The 21,629-nt window shown below is 36.1% G+C and overlaps 1 protein-coding gene across 1 annotated transcript; it reads left to right on the forward strand.

The window, feature by feature from the left end:
* Positions 1-4,276: 4,276 nt before the first annotated feature.
* Positions 4,277-5,230, forward strand: LOC106830464 (olfactory receptor 13C3). The gene has a single exon (XM_014840037.3). The coding sequence runs from the start codon at positions 4,277-4,279 to the stop codon at positions 5,228-5,230; it is 954 nt and encodes a 317-aa protein (XP_014695523.3).
* The last annotated feature ends 16,399 nt before the right edge of the window (positions 5,231-21,629 follow it).

Consider the following 21,629-nt stretch of genomic DNA (forward strand, 5'->3'; position numbering starts at 1 on the left):
TGACTTTAAATTGCTTTGGGAATTGGGAGACAATTACAACAACTGTTGCATAACAAATATTTACTCTTTCACATCTGTGGAATCTGGCATTGGTGTTGAACCTGACTTTAATTCAGAATGCTGACATGAATACTAAGGAGAAAGCAACTGCTTCTTCTAAGAGGTGGAAACAATTTATCAGTATGAAGGCAAGTCCTGAATATCATGAAACTGTGCAGTTTCAATCTATAGTTGAAGCTATTATTCAATGTGAATTTGTGATATGAATAACCTGATGCAATACAGGTACCAATTTATTATCACCAAAATACAGCTGTGAATCATTATTACTATTATTTCATTATTATTTGTATAATTTCTGTTAAGCCTTAAAGCAATTTCCATATACTCTCTCATTATTTCTGACAATATCCCTGCAGGAAAAGTAAAGGAGGTATTTTTATCACTATTTTACAAATGAGACAACTGAGGTTATAAATTAGCAGCATAGAACCTCAGTTCAAAGACTTGAATGTTAATCTGAGGCATTTTTCCATCATGCTAAACCCATGTCATATATTTTTTATTGAGTATTAGGTGAGCCTCTACACTTACAGTGCATAAACTGGTAATTATTTGCATAAAATGGCAGCTTATTAGCACTGACTAAAAGATACTTTAACAAAATTAAAGCCTGCTGCAAAATAACAAATATGATATATTAAAGTTTTCCTGATCATTAATCCACAAATACTGCACAGGGAAATTGCTTAAGAGGTTAGAAAGTAACCCTTCACCTATTCAATCAAAAACCATCTATTATGTGCACCCACTGTATAGGCTTACGTGTTAGAGCAATGAGCAAGACAGACAAGCTCCTTCCCCTCTGTCTCTTGTTATGTCACAATATAACAAGATAAACAGTTTAAAGCGCTAGGAGCAGAAGTAAATGAAAGATAGCAAGACAACCTTGGCTCAAGGGGGGTTTGAGTTAGTAAGGGGATTCCTGCCTAATCTAAGGAAAGACTTGGAGCAGGTGTCATGGAGAAGCAGTTTAGGTAGTCTCAGACGCATTGTCATTACAGTTGTCTGGAAAAGGAAGCCAACAGGCTCTCCAAGACTGGACCCAGAGGGTCTGGCCTAGAACATAGAACATCTCCATGTATCCTGCTGAGTAATGTCTTGCTGTCTTCTCCCTTTTGCATTAGTAACTGAGCTGGTCAGAGTGCTCGTGTCCCTTATCCAATGCATCTCTGACCAATTTCTGAGCCATGTTTGGGAAGAATTTTTATTTTTCATAAGTAGTATAGAATAAGTGTAGAATCATTGCCCCTTTCTCCTGAGCGCTGTTGAACAAACATAGTCAATTTATCTTTGTGACCCTAATTTTTCTATGGTTCTCGCTGACCATTCCCTGTTATGGACAGATGATTTCTATGCAAATTTTAATGCTACTAGTTGGGTATGGCAGTTTTGTAAAGAGAATGGGCATTGGATCTTTCCTCTAACCGTTATTAGCCATGTGACCTCAGCCAAGTGAACTAATTTCAAGCCCAAAATATGGCACATAAGATTCTGAAATAAGAGTTGGCTACATAAATTAAATGATGATCTCTCTCTCTCTCTCTCTTTCTTCTTTAAAGGAAGTTCTGGCCTTAAGCTGAATAAATAAAAATTAATGATCTCTTTGGGGCTAATTTTTTTCATCTGTAAGATTTAGATTTTATATTCCATTGTTTGTCTTTCTCTTCAAAGTTAAAATATTTCTATTGTGTATTCTTAGTTAAATTTTTTCTCTAGTGAGAATTGCTCTGTCGAGTTAGAGTTCTGAATCCAAGTAATATTTGCTCTACCTTAATTTTCCCAACTACTATCAAATGACAAACTAAGTGTCAGAGTGGCTGTGCTGAAATTCTCAAAATTATTGGTCCCCATGAAGCCTAAACTCGTGATTTTGGTCGATGTCAAATCTGGTGGTGATTATGGAAAGATCAGTTTTCACGTCTACTCAGTAATTAGTGACCACCTCATTAATCTAAATAGCTTTAATTCCTTGTGTTATATTTCTGCTCCAAAATCTCATAAAATCGTATAGTATGATGTTGAGTTTGGAGGGTACTAACGTCGTAGAGTCTAAACACTCACCCCTACTCCCTACTTTCTTTTTTTAAAAAAAAAGATTGGCAACTGAGCTAACAACTGTTGCCAATCTTCTTTTTTTTCTGCTTTTTTCTCCCCAAATACCCACAATACGTAGTTGTATATTTTAGTTGTGTGTCCTTCTAGTTGTGGCATGTGGGATGCAGCCTCAGTATGGCCTAATGAACAGCGCCATATCTGTGCCCAGGGTCCAAACCGGCGAAACCCTGGGCCGCCAAAGCAGAGTGTGTAAACTTAACCACTCGGCCACACGGCCAGCCCCTACTCTGTGCTTTCTAATGACAGATCCTTCCCACCATAAGAAGTGTCAGTTTCTCTGCCTGACTTTAGAGCCTTTCCATTCACCTGCCATACTTTCCTTCACAGATGCATTTGCCATTGCTCCTCCAGAGAAAATCCCTTGTCCCAAAAGGATGTGTTCACAATCTGTTTACTCCTGACTTTGGCTCAGCTTCTCACTTTTGGGATGCTCCACTTTCCATCTTTTCCAAACCTGTGTAATTCTCTCCACGCTTCCAGATCTGGCCTAAGTCTGAAACTCTTCCTGAATTCTCCCTTTCCTGGTTTATTTCTCATATCCTTCTTCCTTCTGGGAAAATCGATAATTTTCTCCCAAGCTACATAATGTAATTATAATTATATTTATATATTATAATATATTTTCATATGTACTTTTCCTATATCCCTAACTGAATTGTGAGCTTTGTAATGTCAGGCACTTTACATTATTCTTTTATTTATCCTTACTGTACTTGGAACTTGACTGGCTTCAAAGTAGGCTATCAGTAATAATACAAAACTATTGTAGTAGTCTGGCATAAGTTTAACCTGCTTTTTAAAAAATGTATCTTTCAATAATTTTTTTTCTTAAGAGTATTTAACATTATGAAATGAATTTGGAGCTTTCTGTAAAATGCAAAAGTATGTTCTTGTCATTTCCAGGTTGGCATGTCAATCCATAATAAGGCAAAAGAAAATCCATTTGGATCAGAAAAATCTGGATAATCTGCCAATTCAGTGTACATTAAACCCCTCCTACTCAACTGCTTTCAAGAGCTGTTGCATGAGTATCACCTGGGCACATATGAGAATTGCAGAATCTCAGAAGCTGCCCTGAACACTGAAACAGAATCTAAGGTTTTTCAGGATACCCAGATGATTCACATGTACATGAAAATTAGTGAAGCTGTGAATTAGACTTGATCTGAGCTTTGAGCTCCACTTTATTATTTACTTAACCTTGGACAAGTTCCATGTTTTATATTTGAAAAAAAATGAGGGTAATATAAAGAATGATTATATTTTGTAAAATATAAAGTGGTGCATGTACACACATATATACACAGTTATGTAAGATATTTAAACCTTATTATTATTTTCTTAGGTTGACATAGATGAGTAAATTATCAAGGTACACTCTGAAGCCACAGAATAAAATAACTGCAGAGTCTATATAATGTTCTCCAAAGGTTGTTTGGAACATTCATGTGGAGCTGATCTGTGCAATGGTCTTGTCATAGGAACAGTCACACAAAATGTTAAGAGTGGTTGGAATATGATATCGAGAACTAACTATGTTTAAACAGATAAATTTCAGTTTATGCTATTCAATTTACTACTAGTAAATGTCTATGAAATACACAATTAAACTGACTGATATAGAGTATGCAGTGTCAGGCATAGAAATAAATATGCACCAAAAATATCAAAGTTGCTGTGAAATTTTGACCATAATTGTTAACCGCTGAATCAAATTTTCAGGCCTCGTTGAGTAGTCTTTTGCCATCTCCACTGCTTGCTTTCTGGGGCAGATGACGAAGTCTTACAGGTGGTAATTAGGAGTTTTAGAAACCTCAACTCAGGAACATGTCCTCAACAGCAGGGAAGGTTTCTTCTGTCTGATCATAGGTAGATCTTCATATGTTAGCAATGACCATAGGTACTTTGGTCATTCCCAATTTCACTGAATTCTAGTCACACACATTGTTGAAGATAACTGGATGTCAGAGCTTCAAGCAAACACTCCTTATGTTACATTCTAAAAAAATTAGTTGTTCAGGTGATTTGTAACATTTGTTTCTTGGCAGTGAGTATATTTTATATTAGATCTTCCTTTGACATCCTGAAAGCAGATTCCATGGATAAAATTAACCAAACATTTGTGTTGGAATTTCTTCTTCTGGGTCTTTCAGGATACCCAAAGATTGAGATCATTTACTTTGTTCTAATTTTAGTTATGTATCTAGTGATTCTTACTGGCAATGGTGTTCTGATCATAGCAAGCATCTTTGATTCCCGTCTTCACACACCCATGTACTTTTTCCTGGGCAACCTATCTTTCCTGGATATCTGCTATACATCCTCCTCAGTTCCCTCAACTTTGGTGAGCTTAATCTCAAAGAAAAGGAACATTTCCTTCTCTGGATGTGCAGTGCAGATGTTCTTTGGGTTTGCAATGGGGTCAACAGAGTGTCTACTCCTTGGCATGATGGCCTTTGACCGCTATGCAGCCATCTGTAACCCCCTGAAATACCCCATCATCATGAACAAAGTGGTATATGTACTGATGGCTTCTGTGTCATGGCTCTCTGGTGGAATCAACTCAATTGTGCAAACATCTCTTGCCATGAGATTGCCTTTCTGTGAGAATAATATTATCAATCATTTCACATGTGAAATATTAGCTGTCCTCAAGCTAGCTTGTGCCAATATATCCCTCAATATTATCACCATGGTGATATCAAATATGGCCTTCCTGGTTCTTCCACTGCTGGTCATTTTTTTCTCCTATATGTTCATCCTGTACACCATCATGAAAATGAATTCAGCCACAGGGAGACACAAGGCCTTTTCCACCTGCTCAGCACATCTCACTGTGGTGATCATATTTTATGGTACCATCTTCTTTATGTATGCTAAACCTAGGTCTCAAGAACTGCATGGAGAAGACAAGTTGCAAACTTCAGACAAGCTCATTTCTCTGTTTTATGGGGTAGTGACGCCCATGTTAAATCCTATAATCTATAGCTTGAGGAATAAGGATGTAAAAGCTGCTGTAAAATATCTGCTGAACCGAAAACCTATTCAGTAAGGATTTCCTATCCAGAAAATATAGGTCTTTGTGTAACAGGCACAAATATGGACTCATAGATGAATCAGTAAGAACCTTCTTTGGGGAAACCATGTTTAAGGGCAGATATTTTATCCTTCCCTTTCAGTAGCCCTACTCAGCTAGAATTACTGAGAACTATAGTTCACTGTAAATTCAGCTTCCAACATATCGTGAATCTAGATCTCACAAACACAATGAATTCCATTAGAATCTCACTCCCGGTGGTATCTGAAATGATTGTTTCTTGTGTACTATGTTGAAACGTAGTAGAAAACAATCACATATAGCTTTGGAAATAGAGAGGCAAGAGCATAAAATCTGCAATTCCACAAACTACCTAAAAGACATTGGATAGACTATACTTTGTAAACCATAGTTACCTTACCTTGTAATGAAGAAATGAAAAAAACAGGTCTCAGTATCATTTAAAGTTTCAATAAGTCAGATAAAGCACCTAGCATAGCACCAGCTTCACAGAGCTAGATCTATCCCCCTAAAGTCACTCTGTTAATAGAAATCACACCCTCTTTACCCCTCCCCTCATATCTATATAAAGAGAAGTTCAGGTCAGGAAATAAATAATTAAGGGAGTGTCCTACCTATGGAGAGTGCACAATGAGTGATGGGAGGTGGTTTCTGTGGAAGAATCGGAAGGTTGTTTATTCCAATCCAAGCCAAGTGAGAGGATGCTGCAAAAGAGCCTCTTAAGGTTTTGAGTGCCTGCAAAGAAAGAGAGTCTGGCTTTTGGTTTGATGAGAGGAGGACTGGTGTGCTCCCAAGGCTGCAGACTAGCACTGGAGCTAGTCTAGAAGAGGGAGGAAGGTGACTATTCTCTGCCAAACATAACTGAAAATGTTTCAAATCCACCTGAGATGTTCTTACAGACTCAGAAAAAATGATAGAAACAGTGATTTGGGAAATAAAATCAGTTCTTGTCATTCTTCAATGAATTGAAACTCCTCAGTAAATCTATTACAGTTTTTATCTTTTTCTGTAGATTCCCTGGGTAGAAGGCCAATGCTGAGCACAGGATATCTTTGGGCCATGCCATCCAGCTTTCTCATACTCTCTTAGCCCATTATGGTAGCTGGGCTTTGATTTTATTTTCCTAGTCAAGTTTCCTCTTTCCTGTTTATTTTAGAGTTACAACGTGACCCCATATCTCCTACCCAGAGGCTTCACTCTTTACCAATCCACTTCCTTCAGGTTGAGTCAGATTTCAACTTAAATAATCTGGTCACTAAATGCTGTCCTGCCATTGTTCCACCAGAGTTGGAGTCTTGTTACTGCAGAAAACTTCCAGCTGCTGCTCTCTCTCCTCTGGGTTGGATCGCAGTGGCATTGCTTTTGATTCTATTCAGAAAGTTGTGTACCAGACACATCCTGTAGGTGATACTTTTGAACTTCTAACACTTGTCTTCCTCCTTCCTCACCAGAGGGCCTGCATTTTTAGATGATCCTTGTTTAATCCTTTTTAACTTTTGATCTATGACAACAAAGTTTTAGGCATGTAAAAAATGTTTTTTATATTGTCTTAAACAACTCCTTAGCACCTTAATTTTTAATTTTTCCTCAGCAATACTAAGAGCGTCAGCATCTTATATCCAGGCTTATACCAAGTTGAACTCTTCATCTGCCAGCATATTCCACAGGTATACAAAATGAGTTCAGTAGGGTGTTGATATAAACGAGCATGCTTATGTTAATCAATGTTCAAAAATCAACAAATTCGATAGTAAAATGCCCTCCCTGGAAAATCAGGAAATTTCAAAAATATTGTTAGGTGTATTATTTTCTGATAAACAAATAAATATTTTTTAAAATTCAAAACAATATAAAAAGTATAAAACAAAGTTGTCGCTATGGCCACCTCCGGAAGATATCATTTTAAATATGTCTTCAAGTAACTAGGAGTCATACATTCATGTTACTATTTTGACTTGTCACAATGTACTATGATCACTTGAGATTAAAGTTTTTGTTTTGTTTTGTTTTGTTTTTTTGTTGTACAACATCTGTGGTTTCACAGGATAAATTTTAAGAATTGAAGTTCATAGAGCAAGTGATATGAACTTCTTCAATTTCTAGCTAAGCTATCTTGAGAAAGGTCATATGACCCATCTTAAATACCCCTATAAGTTTCCCCAAATATGTTTACAGTTCTGCTTACATACATACATACACATACATTTATCTCTCTCTATGTGCATGCACACACATTTATAAATATATATTTTCTTTAAAGCAAACTTTTGGAAATTTTCATTTGCAAACATTTAACAAAAGAGTGAGAGTAATCGGATAAAATCCTATGTGCGAATCACATAGCTTAACACATGATCAACTTTCTTTCATCATTGTCTATCTTCTTCCTCCAGATTGAGCAACTGTCTCTTAGAACATTTCAGTCCATGTTGGTTTATATACTTAACATGTTGCCATTAGCTGCTTATTGAGTTTGAGTAATATTTTAGGCCCAAAATGTTGATTTCCCCCATGATAGCATGATAGTGATAGTGGTAGCCTCCAAAATCACTTTCGTTAGGGTATGCCAAAGAGCTTCCCATAGGCTCCCTTTATATCAGCCATCACTTTCCTTTCCTTCCATTTTTCATTAATTTTTACCCAGATTATCCTCTTTGGGGTAGGACAGATAGGTTCATCTAGAACACTGACCCATAAAGCTAACAGCGATTTAAATATGGTCAACAATTCCCCTGTTATCTAGTCTGTTATATAGACTAAGTTTGGATAATTACAAGCATATAGGTTTACCTCATCGACCAGGTAAGAGAGACAGAAATCATTAATCCCATTTTCAAAATGTAAAGGAAGGGATGATCTATAGTATCCTTTTAGAAATGTGGGCAATAATATTTAGACATGTTGTCATGGTGTCATGTTCAGCAACTGATCCTTTCTCCAGAGCTCATAAATGCAATCCATGTTCCACCAATACAGGAACAGGCAAAGAAAAAGAAAAACTTTTAGAAATGTGGAAGAAGTTTCAATGAGTGCCTGTATCATTCCCACAATCTTCTCTATATCTTCCCCCTAAATATCTCAACAATATATCCAGTAGTTATCTGTCTTTAATTCCACATATATTAAGATTTTAATACGCATTAAATACACATTCTTTCAGTTGTCAAACCATCTTTTTAGTCTCTTATTACCCTCTAAGTTTGTAAGCAGGGATTTCAATTGTCAGTTGCAATTTTTATTAGTCCACATTTTGTGGATGGGAATGTTTATGATGTCTAATGCTTGTAACTCATTGAATTACCCTTGGACTTCCTTAATTAGATGACCAACATCCAAATTAAAATAATGCTATTGCTCTAGGCCTTAAGGCGGGAGGTATTTGCTTCATTTGCTAGGTATATAAATCCAAATCCAAAATGAGTGTCTCTCTCAGTCAAGACTCATTGTTATTCATCCAGAAATAAGGGTTAGGCCAATTGAATCCAGTTGCCATCTATGGCTCCTCCTGGATCCTTTCGGTAGCTGGCTCAGAACTGCGTTTAGTCTCAGACTTTTCTGCTGACAGCATAACAATTGCTAGGTACATTTCCAGCTCCTGAGAGAAACAGTGGAATGCATATATTTTGCACACATTGCATTGCTTGAGTACCTCCATGCCCTCTATCTCATGTCCCCAAGAGACCACTTCCACAAATAGAATAAAGGCTCCCATGTGTTGTTTCCAGTCCTTTTATGAATTCATAAAGAAAATTTTATGATAGACATAGATCCCCCACTTTGACCATCCTTCTTGAAGTCCGTAAAGTGCTCCATAACATACTTCCCCATATAGGCGTCCTTTATCTTCCAGTCATATAAGCCCTACATTTTCAGACCGTATTATTAGTCCATTAACTACTGTCTGTGTTTTGGTAAAAATTCATACCATACCATTATTGTCATTATCTGGTTCTTCTGGTGAGTAAGGACGATAATTTTTAAATTCATCCTAATTAAATACTCACAGTGACTTTGGAATATTATTTATCACTTTTACCTCAGTTTACTCATCTAAAGAAAGGGAAGTCTTAATAAATGATTTTTACAGAGATTTCCAGCTCTAAACTTCTATGATCTTACAATATATAAACAACTTTGGTATATTTCCATTTGAATTTTAATGTACACATGGTATAGTTTGTGGTGTGTGTGTGTGCAAGTCTGCGTTTGTGTCTATGTGCATGCATAAATACTGCTCTTTCTTAAGTAAATTTTTATTACTCAAAATCCAAATGTTTTTTTCAGCTTTATTATGGTAAGATTTACAAATAAAAACTGTATAATTTAGCTTGTAAAACATGATTTTTTCTGGTGTGCAATATGATGATTTAATATATATATATTGTGAAATGATTACCATAGTCAAGTTAATTTACACATCCATCACCTGACATAGCTACCTTTGTATGTGTGGTGAGAACAATTAAGATCTACTCTTGCAACAAATTTCAAGAATGCAATAGAGTATTACTAACTACAATTGTCATGTTGTACATTAGATCCCTAGAACTTAACTGAAAGTTTGCACCCTTTGACTAATATCTCTCCATTTCCCCTACTGTCCGACCCTGGCAATTCTATTCCCTGGTCATATCTGTTAGAATTTATTTTTAGATTCCACAGATAAATGAGATCATACAGTATTTATCTCTCTGTGTCTGACTTATTTCACTTAGCATAACATCCTCTGGGTTTATCTTTATTGTAACAAATAACAAGATTTCCTTCACTTCTATGACTGAATATTATTCCATTATATATATCATTATATATATATATCACATTCCATTATATATATGTGTATATATATCACATTTTTTTCATCTATTCATCCAAAAGAGACACTTCGATTGTTTCCATATCTTTCCTATTCTGAATAATGCTGCAATGAACATGGGAGTGCAGATATCTCTTTGAAATACTGATTTCATTTCCTTCCGATATATATCCAGAAGTGAGATTGCTGAATCATAAGGTTGTTACATTTTTAGTTTTTTGAGGAACATACATATTGTTTACCATAATGGCTGTACCAATTTACTTGCCTACCAACAGTGTAGAAGGGTTCCCTTTTCTCCACATCCTCACCACCACTTTTTATGACTTGTCTTTTTGATTATTATCTATCTAACTATTGTCATCCTAGCAGATACGGGGAGCTATCTCATTGTGGTTTTGGTTTACATTTCCCTCATTATTAGTGTTGTTGAACATCTTTTCATGTGCTTATTGGCCATCTGTATGTCTTTCTTAGCATGATGTCTATTCAATTCCTTTGTTCTTTTTTTTTTTTTTGCTATTGAGTTGTATGAGTTTCTTATAGATTTTGAATATTAACCCCTTATTAGATATACGGTTTGCAAATTTTCTCCCTTTCCATAGGTTGCTTTTTCATTTTGTTGATAGTTTCTTTAGCTGTGCAGAAGCTTTTTAGTTTGATGTAGTCCCACTTATTTATTTATTGCTTGTATTGCTTGTGCTTTTGGTGTCATATACAAAAACTCATTGCAAAGACCAAGAAGCTTTTTCCCTAAGTTTTCTTTTAGGAATTTTATGGTGTCAGGTCTTACATACAAGTCTTTAATCCATTTCAAGTTAGTTTTTGTGTGTGGCATATGATAAGGGTTTAATTTCATTTTTTAGCATGCAGATATCCAGTTTTCTCAACACCATTTATTGAAGAGACTCTCCCTTCCCCATGGATGTTCTTATTGACCTTATCGAAGATTAGTTGAATATATATACCTGGGATACTTATTCTACTCTATTGTCTATGTGTCTGTTTTTATCTTCCAGTCATATAAGCCCTACATTTTCAGACCGTATTATTAGTCCAGTACAGTACTGGTACAGTACTGCTTTGATTACTAAGACTTTGTAATGTAGTTTGAAATCAGGAAGTGTGATACTTCTAGATTTATTCTTCTTCCTCAAGATTGCTTTGGCTCTTTGGGGTCCTTTGTGGATCCTATGAATTTTGGATTGTCTTTTCTATTGCTGTGAAACAAAATTGGAATGTTTTACAGAGATTGCATTGAATCTGTAGATCACTTTGGGTACTATGGACATTTTAACAACGTTAATTCTTCTAATCCATAAACATGGAATATCTTTCCATTTATTTATATGTTCCTCAATTCCATTCATCGGTGTCTTATAGTCTCCAATGTACAGATCTTTCACCTCCTTGGTTAAATTTATTCCTAAGTATTTTATTTTTTTTGATGTTATTGTAAATGAGATTGTTTTCTTAATTCCTCTTTCTGATAGTTCACTTTAAGTGTATAGATATGCAACTGATTTTTGCACATTGACTTGGTGTCCTGAAACTTTACTGAATTAGTTTATTAGTTTTAACAGATTTTTGATAGAGTCTTTAAGGTTTTCTCTGCAAACAGGAATAATTCAATTTCTTCCTTTCCATTGGATGCCTTTTATTTCTTTTTCTTGTCTGATTTCTCTGGCTAGGACTTCCAGTATTATGTTGAATACAAGTGGCAAGAGTGGGCACCTTTGTCTGGTTTCTGATCTTAGAGGAAAAGCTTTTATCTTTTCACTGTTGAGTTTAATGTTAGCTGTGGGTTTGTCGTATATGACCTTTATTATGTTAATTTGTTCAGAGTTTTTATCATGAAGGGGTATTGAATTTTGTCAAATGCGTTTTCTGCATCTACTGAGTTGCTCATATGGTTTTTAATCCTCATTCTGTTAATGTGGTGTTTCATGTTTATTGATTGGCATATGTTGAATCATCCTTGCATCCTAGGGATAAAAGATGTCTCCATAAATCCCACTTGATCACGGTGTGTGATCCTTTTAATTCGCTGTTGAATTTGATTTGCTTGTATTTTGTTAAGGATTTTTGCATTTATGTTCAGAAGGGATATTAGCCTGTAGTTTTCGCTTCTTGTAGTGTCCTTATCTGGCTTTGGTATCAGGGTAATGCTGTCCTCTGAAAATTAGTTTGAAAATGTTCCTTTTTCTTCAATTTTTTGGAAGAATTTGAGAAGGACTGGCATTAATCCTTTTTAAAATATTTGGTAAAATTCACCATTGAAGCCATCTGGTCCTGGACTCTTCTTTGTTTGGAGGGTTGTTTTTCCCCAGGAATTTTATTGAGATCATAATTGTTTATAACATTGTGTAATTTTGAGTGTACATTATTATTTATCAATTTCTTAATGGACTTCATTGTGCTCCCCACTAGTATTCTAATTTTTCTCCATCACTGCACATATGTGCTCCTTTACCCCTTTTGCCCATCCCTAACTCTTTTCCCCTCTGGTAACCACTAATCTGTTCTCTTTATCCATGTATTTGTTATTTTCCACGTGTAAGTGAAAACATGCAGTATTTGACTTTCTCTGTCTGGCTTATTTCGCTTAACATCATTCCCTTAAAGTCCATCCGTGTTGTTGCAAATGGGATGATTTTGTCTTCTTTTATGGTTGTGTAGTATTCCATTGTATGTGTATATCATATCTTCTTTATCCATTCACTGGACAAGGGTACTTGAGTTGCTTCCATGTCTTAGCTACTGTGAATAAGGCTGCAGTGAGCATAGGGGTGCATAAATCTCTTTGGATCATTGACTTCAAGTTCTCTGGATAAATACCCAGTAGCGGGATAGCTGGATTGTATGTTGTTTCTATTTTCAATTTTTTGAGAAATCTCCATACTGTTTTTTATAGTGGCTGCACCAGTTTGCATTCCCAACAACAGTGTATGAAGGTTCCTTTTTCTTCACATTCTCTCCAACATTTGTTGTTTATCCTCTGGTAATTATAACCATTCTGACCTGTGTAAAGTGATATCTCGTAGTTTTGATGTGCATTTCCCTATTAATTAGTGATGTGAACATTATTTCATGTGTCTGTTGGTCATCAGTATATTTTCTTTGGGAAAATGTCTCTTCATATCCTCTGCCCATTTTTTGATTGGGTTGTTTGTTTTTTCATTGTTGAGTTGTATGAGTTCTTTATATATTTTAGAGATCAACCCCTTGTCAGATAAATGATTTGCAAATATCTTCTCCCAGTTGGTAGGTTATCTTTACATTTTGTTCCTAGCTTTCTTTGCTTTGTGGAAGATTTTTAGTCTGATGTAGTCCCATTTGTTAACTTTTTCTTTTGTTTCTTTTGCCTGAGTAGACATAGACATTGTAGTCGAAAAGATGCTGCTAAGATCAATGTCAAATATGGTTTCAGGTCTTACATTCAAGTCTTCAATGCATTTTGAGTTAATTTTTGTGTATGGTTCAAGATTATGATCTACTTTAATTCTTTTGCATGTAGCTGTGCAGTTTTCCCAACACCATTTATTGAAGAGAATGTCCTTTCTCCATTGTATGTTCTTGGTTGCTTTGTCAAAGGTTAACTGTCCACAGATGTGTGGTTTTATTTCTGGGCTTTCAATTCTATTCCATCAATCAGTATGTCTGTTTGTGTGCCAGTACCATGCTGTTTTGAATACCATAGCTTTGTAGCATATTTTGAAGTCAGGGACTGTGATGCCTCCAGCTTTCTTCTTTTTTCTCAAAATTGCTTTGGCTATTTGGAATCTTTTGTTGTTCCATAAAAATTTTAGGATTCTTTGTTCTATTTCTATGAAGAATCTCATTGGGATTCTTATTAGGGTTGCATTGAATCTGTAAATTGCTATAGGTAGTATGGACATTTTAACTATGTTTATTCTTCTGACCCATGAGCATGGAATATCTTTCCATTTCTTTATGTCTTCTTCAATTTCTTTCAATAATGTCTTATACTTTTCAGTGTATAGGTCTTTCACCTCTTGAGTTGAGTTTATTCCTAGATATTTTATTCTTTTTGTTGTGATTGTAAATGGGATTGTGTTCTTGATTTCCCTTTCTGCTACTTCGTTATTAATGTATAGAAATGGAAGTGGTTTCTTAAGATTGGTTTTGTACCCTGCAACTTTTCTGGAGTTGTTGGTTATTTCTAATAGTTTTCTGATGGATTCTTTAGGGTTTTCTATATATAGAATCATATGTCATCTGCAAACAGCAAGAGTTTCACTTCTTCCTTTCAAATTTGGATTGCTTTTATTTCTTTTTCCTCCCTAATTGCTCTGGCCCAAACCTCCAGTACTGTGTTGAATAGAAGTGATGAGAGTGGGCACACTTGTCTTGTTCCTGTTCTCAGAGGGATGGCTTTCAGTTCTTCACCATTAAGAGTGATGTTGGATGTGGGTTTGTCATATATGGCCTTTATTATTTTGAGATACTTTCCTTCTATACCCATTTTATTGAGAGTTTTTATCATAAATGGATGTTGGATCTTATCAAATCCTTTGTCTGTTTCTCTTGAGATGATCATGTGTTTCTTATTCCTCATTTTGTTAATGTGGTGTATCACATTGATTGATTTGTAGATGTTGAGTCATCCCTGTATCCCGGTAATAAATCCCACTTGATCATGGTGTATGATCCTTTTAATGTTTTGCTGATTTGGTTTGCCAATATTTTGTTGAGGATTTTTGCATCTGTGTTCATCAGTGATATTGGTCTGTAATTTCCCTTCTTTGTGTTGTTTTTGTCTGGCTTTGGGATCAGGGTGATGTTGGCCTCAGAAAATCTGTTAAGAATTGTTCTGTCTTCATCATTTTTTTTTAATAGTTTGGGAAGGATAGGTGTTAAATCTTCTTTGAATGTTTGGTAGTATTCTCCAGAGAAGCCATCTGGTCTTGGACTTCTTTTCTGGAAAGTTTCTGATTACTGTTTCAACTTCTTTACTTGCGATTGGTCTTTTCAGATTCTCTATTTCTTCTTGATTCAGTTTTGGTAGATTGTATGAGTCTAAGAATTTATGCATTTCTTCTAGGTTATCCAATTTGAGGGCATATGAATACTTTTCATAGTATTCTCTTGTAATCCTTTGTATTTCTGCAGTATCTGTTGTAATTTCTCCTCTTTCATTTCTGATTTTATTTATTTGAGCTTTCTCGCTTTTTTCTTGTTGAGTCTGGGTAAGAGTTTGTCAATTTTGTTTATCTTCTCAAAGAACCAGCCACTAGTTTCATTAATCATTTCTACTCTTTTTTTAGTTTCTATTTCATTTATTTCTGCTGTAATTTTTATTATTTCTCTCCTAATGACTTTGGGCTTCATGTCTTCTCTTTTTCTAGTTCTGTTAGGTCCAGTTTAAGATTACTTATTTGAGATTTTTCTTCTTTGTTGATGTGGACCTGTATTGGTATGAATTTCCCTCTTATGACCACTTTTGCTGCATCCCATAAGAGTTGGTATGCTGTATTTTCATTTTCATTTGTCTCCAGGTATTTTTTAATTTCTTTTTTGATTTCTTCATTGATCCAATGATTGTTCAGTAGCATACTGTTGAGCCTCCACATATTTCTGAATTTTCTACTTTATTCTTTTAGTTGATTTCTGGTTTCATAGCATTGTGGTTTCAAAAGGTGATTGAGATGATTTCAATCTTATTAACTGCATTCAGGCTTGCCTTGTTTCTGAACATATGGTCTATCTTTGAGAATTATCCATGTGCACTTGAGAAGAATGTGTCTGCTATTTTGGGATCGAATGTTCTCTATACATTTGTTAAGTCCATCTGATCAAGTATTTTATTTAAATCTACTATTTCCTTGTTGATTTTTTATCTAGATGATCTGTCCAGTGATGTAAGTGGGGTGTTGAGCTCCCCTACTATTAATGTGTTGCTGTTCATTTCTCCCTTTAGTTCTGTTAATAGTTGCTTTATGTACTTAGGTGCCCGTGTGTGAGGTGCATATATATTGATAAGTGTTATGGTCTTTTGATGGAATGTCTCTTTTATCATTATATACTGTCCCTCTTTGTTTCTCATTGTCTTTTGTAATGTGAAGCCTACTTTGTCTGATATAAGTATGGCAACACATGCTTCTTCTGTTTGCCATTAGCTTGGAGTATTGTCTTCCATCCCTTCAGTCTGAGCCTACGTTTGTCTTTAGAGCTGAGATGTGTTCCCTGGAGGCAGCATATTGTTGGGTCTTGTTTTTTAATCTATCCAGCTACTCTGTGTCTTTTGATTAGAGAATTCAATCCACTTACATTTTGAGTGATTATTGATATATTAGGACTTAATACTGCCATTTTATCTCTTGTTTTCTGGTTTTTCTATATTTCCATTGTTTTTCTTTCTTTGTATTTCTGACTGTCATTTCATTCTGGTAGTTTTCTGAGGAGGTTTTCTCAGTTTTCTTTCTTTTTGTGAATTGTGGCTCTGCTCTGATTTTTCGTTTAGTGGTTACCATGGGGTTTGTATAAGAGATATCGCAGATGAAATAGTCCATTTTCTCATAGCCTCTTATCTCCATTAACCTAAGAAGGTTCCATCCTGTTCCCTTCCCCCTCTGAGTTATTGCTGTAACAAATTATTCTGTTTCTAATGTTGTGAGTTTGTGACTAAGTTGAAGTATTCATATTTACTTTTGATGCTTTCTTTCTCTTTATCTTTTAAGTTCTAATTGAGTCTTTGCCTCCCTATTCTAATAGAGAGTTGCAGTTTTCTGATTATGTCTGTCTATTTATCTCATTGTTCAAAGCTTTGTAGACCTTTGCCTTTTTGTTTCTGTTGTGAGGGTACATTTAATTATTGTGAGGGAGGTCTTGTGGTGATTAATTCCCTCAGATTTGTTTATCTGGGAAAACTTTTATTTCTCCATCTTATCTGAAGGAAAGTTTCACTGGATAGAGTATTTTTACCTGAAAATTTTTGTCCTTCAGAATTTTGAATATATCGTTCCATTTTCTCCTAGCCTGTAGGGTTTCTGCCAAGAAATCTGCTGAAAGCTTGGTAGGATTTCCTTTGTAGGTTATTTTCTTTTGCCTTGCTGCCCTTAATATATTTTCTTTGTCATTGACTTTTTCCAGTTTTGCTATTATATGCCTTGGAGAAGGGCTTTTAGCATTGAAGCAAATAGGCTTTCTATTATCTATATGTAGTTCTAATCTGATTCTTTCTCCAGGTTTTGGAAGTTCTCAGCTATTATTTCTTTAAACAAGCTCTCTGCTCCTTTATCCCTCTCTTCTCCCTCTGGAAAATCTATAATCTTTATGTTATTTTTCCTAATTGAGTCAGATATTTCTCGAAGAATTCCTTCATTTTTTAAGAATCTTAGTTCTGTCTCCTCCTTTGCCTATAGAATTTCTATATTTTATCCTCTAAATCACTAATTCTTTCCTCCATAGCATCATCTCTATTTCTTACTGATTCTAGACTATTTTTTATTTCATGAATAGTGTTTTTCATGTCCAGAATTTCTGCTTGATTTTTTTTTAATAGTTTCAATCTCTTTAGTGAAGAGATTCATTTTATTCCTGATCTCCTCAAACTGTCTTTCTTTCTTTCTTTCTTTTTTTAGGGATTGGCACCTGGGCTGACAACTGTTGCCAATCTTTTTTTTTTTTCTGCTTTATCTCCCCACCCCACCCCCAACCCCTGTACACAGTTGTATATCTTAGTTGCAGGTCCTTCTAGTTGTGGGATGTGGGACACCGCATCAACGTGGCCTGACAAGCAGTGCCATGTCCACGCCCAGGATCCGAGCCCTCGGCCACTACAGTGGAGTGCACAAACTTAACCACTTGGCCCCGGAGCTGGCCCCCGAACTATCTTTCTGTGTTCTCTTGTAAATCATTGAATTTCTTTGTGATAGCTATTTTGAATTCTCTGTCATTTAAGTTGTAAATTTCTGTGCCTTCAGGATTGTTTCTGGAGGATTGTCATTTTCCTTCTGGTCTGAGTTATTGCTTCAGTTTTTCATTGTATTTGATTAACTAATCTTTTGTTGGGGCATTAGTGGTAGTATTAGTTTGCAGATTCCACCTGCTACCACAAGAGGGAAGCAGGAGCAGAGTTTCCAGTCCCATCCCATCTTCTGGAAGTTATGGGAGTACTATGGGCATTTGCACCAGCCTGGGCATCATTTGGGCTCTTGTGTAGACTGTGCTTGGTGAATTGGGCTTTGTCTCTGTAACCAAGCTATGGCCACTCCTTGAGGCTGCAGGGGTATGGGGGGAGGCGGTCCCTGTCACAGAGAGAGCAATCACAATTTGGCTAAGGGCTGCTGCAAGCTCTTCCTACAGTCACTTTATGCATGTTCCCCCTTTTTGGGTAGTCACACCAGTCTGGAAAGAGTTCATGCATGTGTATAAGGCTACCAGAGAGCATGGAGTGCTCACCTATCTCCATTACTTCCCAGAGGGCCAGTCAATCCCCCCTCAGATGTATAGAAACTTATGTCTCTCAGGAGTCCTGTTGTGCTGTGTGGTCTTCCTCTCTTGGTCAACAAATGTCCATTTAGTTGTAGTTCAAAAGGGGGAGAGACAAAGGGAATAGCTCACTCCACCATGTTGCTGATGTCACTTTGGAGGTTTTTGATTATTGCTTTCCTATCCTTACTCATTATTAGTCTGTTCAGACTAACTTAACACAATCAAATTCAGAAATTTTACTTTTCTTCTTTATTTAATTTATGTTAGGTTTTACTTCTTTCTATATTGTGTTTCTATTAATAAATTTCTGTGGTATAAGTTATTCTCACTGCTTTTTAAAAAATTTATATACTAGTATTAAAAGTGATTGTGACAGTCTGTTTGTATTTATATTTATGTTTAAGCAACGGGATTTGTATTTCATACACTTTCATGTCCCTGGGTGGATGAGATGGCCTCCAGGACATTGGTCAATATTTCTGGTTCTGGGACAAAGGTCTCCTTCAGGGTCTGCAGATGGTGGGCCTATTATCAGGTGCACACATGTGTGTAGTTCTCTCTGTGTCCCTGAGAGGGCTCCAAGAGTTCCTTGGGCTGGTCCTTGCATGGGCAGGACCACTCTTAGACCATGGCTGTGAGGAGCCAGAGCTGGTTTATGGTGCCCTTTCAAGATCTGCATTCAGATGGTCAAGTGCCTACCTCCAGAGAAGCAGAAGTATTTGTCTCTTGGTCCCTGGTGGAACAGGACTAATCTCTGATTGTATCTTTGAAGGGCCGGAGCTGGGTTGTGGGGCTGCTTCAAGATCCATAATCACAGTGAGGTCAGCAGGTCTACCTGCAGGGGCTCAGATAAGTGTGTCTCTAGGCAGGTTCCTGGGCAAGCATGGTGTTCCCAGACTGAAGCTGCAAGGTACTGGACAGAATTACAGGACTGGTTCAAAGTCTGCAATCAGATAGAGGTCAGAGGGCTTGCTTTGGGGCACAGAAGGGTGTGTCTCCTGCCTGGTCCCTAGATAGACAGGAGTATCAGCTAAGAGCAACTGGAGCTGGGTCACAGCTGCTTCAGAGTCCACAGCAGGAACTGGGGTTGGTGAGCTTGTTGCCTGGGCATGAGGTGACATGACTCCTGTCAGGTCCCTTGGCAGATGGCGTTGGTGGCAGGATTAAGGCCAAACAGGGCTGTAGCCAAGTACACAGGGGTACAGGACTATTTCCAGATGATTAGTTGGTGAGTTTCCTACTTGGGCATGGGCCTGCCTTCTCAAATTGGCCCTCCACTATGCAAATATTTTACAGTGAAATGTAATATCTATCATAAAGTTAGTCAGAATTTGAATGCTATTATCTATAATAAAGCTTAATAGACTTTCTGAAACACTTTAATTCAATAATGTACTATCTACTTTTCTGAAATCATGCCCCAAACTATCCATTCTGGACTTTTTTTAACTTTTTTGGCCTTAAACATATGAATTGACTTTTGTCTTGTAAATTTATTTATTTTATTGTTTATCTGTGTTTCTTTTTATTGCAAACAAGGTTGGCAATGGCATCCTGCATGAAACTAACCTTTCTAAAAGAGTGAAGATGAAATAAGCAAAAAAGATAAATTAAATGACAATGCATTTAATTCACCCCAAATGTCTGTTTTATTTCATTCATATATCTAGATCATTTTTCAATTCTACCATTTCATTTTGGTAATTATCACTTGAATTAAGATCTTACTTTCAATTAACTTTGCTTTGGTAAATATTTTAAACTAAAAGGCTCTCACATTTCATAAAGTTAGTTTGGTGAACGTTTACCTCTATTTCCAAAAGTTACATGAGTAGGAGAATGTCATTTCACTTTTGAGCTTTAGTTCAACCACACTGTGTTCTCAACACTAATCTTAATTGGGTCTGTGGAACACTGTCCCTAATGCACCAGAAGTTTCTCCATTCCACAGATCTCTCATTCCAACTTTAGATTGCTTTGGGAATTGGGGGACAATTACAACAACTGTTGCATAACAAATATTTGCTCTTTCACACCTGTGGAATCTGGGGTAGCTTGCTGAACCTGACCTTAATTTAGAATGCTGACATAATAAGGAGAAAGTAAGTGGTGTTTCTAGGAGGCAAAAATAATTTATCAGTATGAAGGTAAGTCTTGAATACAATGAAACTGTACCTTTTCATTCGATAATTGAAGCTATTACTAAATATGAATTTAAAATGTGAACAGCAAGAGACAATACAGCTATTAATTTCTTATTATTACCAAACAGCTATGATTTATAATCATTGTTATTATCTGAATAGTGCCCATTAATCCATAAATCAATTTCCATATGCTATCTGAATTTTTCTCAAAACAAACCTGAGGTGAGAAAAGTAAGGCAAGTATTTTTATCGCCACTTTGCAAATGAGAAAACTGAGACTACATAGAAGAAAGGAACATCATTCCTAGACCTTTTGATTCTAAGGCTCAAGCTCTTTTTCATTAGGCTAACCCCATGCTATATCCATTCAAGTGAGTATTAGGTGAATCTTCTGTACTTGCATTGCATAAACTGGTGGATTTATATTATAAGATAGCATCTTCTTAGGACTGACTGAAAATATTTTTTTAAACTCAGATCTTGCTGCAAATGAACAATTTTGGCATATTAAAATTCTCTTGAATATGGGTCCAAAAATGCTGCATAGGGAAATTGCTTAAGAACCTAGAAAGTAGAAATTCACCTGTCTAGCCTAAGTCTGAGATTCTTCTAGAACTCTCTCTTGACTTGTTTATTTCTCGTTGACCCTCTCCTTCTGGGAATAAGTATAATATTCACTCTGGTCTCACAATGTAATTATATTCCATATCAAATTGCTCCATGTGTAGTTTTACTATTTCCCTCACTGAACTGTGAAATTTTTGACAACAGACATTTTTGTTGTACTTTTCCTCTCTTTACCAGGCTTGGAACAGAAATGGGCTCAAGTTAGGCTATCAGTAATATTCTACTCATATAGAAGTCTAGCAAAAGTTTATTCTGCTTTTATAAAATTTGTCTTTCAATAGTGTTAGTTTCTGAATTGTACCGAACAGTGAGATGTGGCCCTGGAGTTTGCTGGAAAACACAAAAG

This window comes from Equus asinus, chromosome 10, assembly GCF_041296235.1.
Source record: "Equus asinus isolate D_3611 breed Donkey chromosome 10, EquAss-T2T_v2, whole genome shotgun sequence".
NCBI lineage: Eukaryota > Metazoa > Chordata > Mammalia > Perissodactyla > Equidae > Equus > Equus asinus.